The sequence below is a fragment of the Halyomorpha halys genome, unplaced genomic scaffold (genome assembly GCF_000696795.3).
Source record: "Halyomorpha halys isolate HHAL.00 unplaced genomic scaffold, Hhal_1.1 Scaffold478.1, whole genome shotgun sequence".
Lineage (NCBI taxonomy): Eukaryota > Metazoa > Arthropoda > Insecta > Hemiptera > Pentatomidae > Halyomorpha > Halyomorpha halys.
Genome location: NW_027114329.1, coordinates 1,116,415 through 1,118,029, shown reverse-complemented (window position 1 = coordinate 1,118,029; position 1,615 = coordinate 1,116,415). Strand labels below are relative to the sequence as shown.

At 26.1% G+C, this 1,615-nt stretch overlaps 1 protein-coding gene across 2 annotated transcripts in view; it reads left to right on the top strand.

Moving 5' to 3' along the window:
* The window catches only part of LOC106683327 (FAST kinase domain-containing protein 4), a 30,349-nt gene that overhangs the window by 5,368 nt on the left and 23,366 nt on the right, over nt 1-1,615 (top strand). For both annotated transcript variants that reach the window (XM_014424714.2, XM_067051523.1), the window contains exon 5: nt 1,100-1,214. In XM_014424714.2, coding sequence (XP_014280200.1) covers nt 1,100-1,214 — 115 coding nt within the window. The remainder of the gene's footprint in view (nt 1-1,099; nt 1,215-1,615) is intronic.

The following is a 1,615-nucleotide window of genomic DNA, read 5'->3' as shown; positions in this document are numbered from 1 at the left end:
TGAAATTTTGTACGATGGCCGAAAGCATTGAATTTCGTCCGATGACAATCAATTTTGCTTAATAAAAGAAGTAAAACTTGAAATTTGGTGCAGAAAAAACTTATAACATGCAAAATTGTGGGAAAACCCCCAAAACATGCAATTTTGTTCAGTACAAAATTAGTGTGGTGAGGAGAAGATGGTTGGGGGTGGGGTCAGCAAAGATATACAAATAAACAAAACTTATTTATAATAAAAGGAAGATGGTCCAGACAATAGGTGCAGACAACAAAAAATCTAAAATAGTAATAAAATTATTAAACGTGAGCCAAGGTTTGCCCTTCATTGGAGGACTCCATTAGGGCTAAAAATGGATAAAAACACTAAAATGAGGTTACAAAGTAAGAAAATAAATAACAAAAATGAATATTGAACTAAGGTCAGGCTAATTATGATTTAAATAATTCTTTTAAAAAAAAAATTGAAATTATTTTTTATTTAACATTAATTTTTTTATATTTTATCAATATGTATTTTTACATAATTTCTCCCCCTTATTGTACATATTATCATATGATGTTTGCCTATTTTTAATATATTTTTAAATTTGCTATTATTATCTTTACTTTAACATATTATATATCTTTTTATTTTAAAATGTAATGTACTAGTTAACTACCTACCCCTCCCCTACTTCTCTATCCTGTCTACCTTCAGCTTTATTTTCGTGCTTACCTGCATTCAGTATGGTAGGTATCCTATTTTGTTCATTATTTTCCTTTATGATTGATTTTATTCTTATTCCCTTTTTCCATCTTTTAGTATGTACTGTATTTTTATATTTTTTTTATCTACTTATTTATTTATTATCATTTCCGTTTTCATTAAATTATTTTATTATTATTTCCTTTTGATAATTGTTATTTAATTTTAAGGTAAACTATTAACACCTCAAAATGAGTGTTATTTAAATGCCTTTCCCATAATTCAAATCTCTGTCAAGGTTTGGTCAAATTTGAAGGATCAAAAGATGCAATTCCATGAAGATGCAGTCTCTACTTATTACATTTTTCCAAGCATTTAATTTTTATTTGAACTGATTGTTTTATCTAATTTTCAGGTTCTTTTAGAGAAAGTTTGTCATGATTTAGTTGAAAGTCTACCGGTGTGCCAGAAATCAGCTGTATTTGGATCAATATGTACCAGTTTAGGCTTGTTAAAGTATAAAGATTCAGGTAAATTATATTTTAATATCATATTAATTTATAGGTAATAGGAAGGTATTTGTCTTATAGTATATTTTCGAACTGTCATTTTTTACAAACATAATCACAAATATATTCAAATTTGTCTAGTTAAGAAATCCGCTCTTAAATATTTCTTATTTTAATGGATTTATTTTTAGTGTAAGGGTCTAAGTCCTGAGTTTTTAATTATATATAGTTAAAAAGTGATTAGATAATGCTGAATAAATGAATCCTATCATTCTATTACTTAATTACAAGATGGTGGATTAAATGATATTGAATTATTTTAATAGTAATATGGTATTATTAACATAAATAAAATTATCAAAATAACAACTGTTTATTATGATGTGTAGGTAGTTGACCATAGATTACTGATTGGAGAAGAT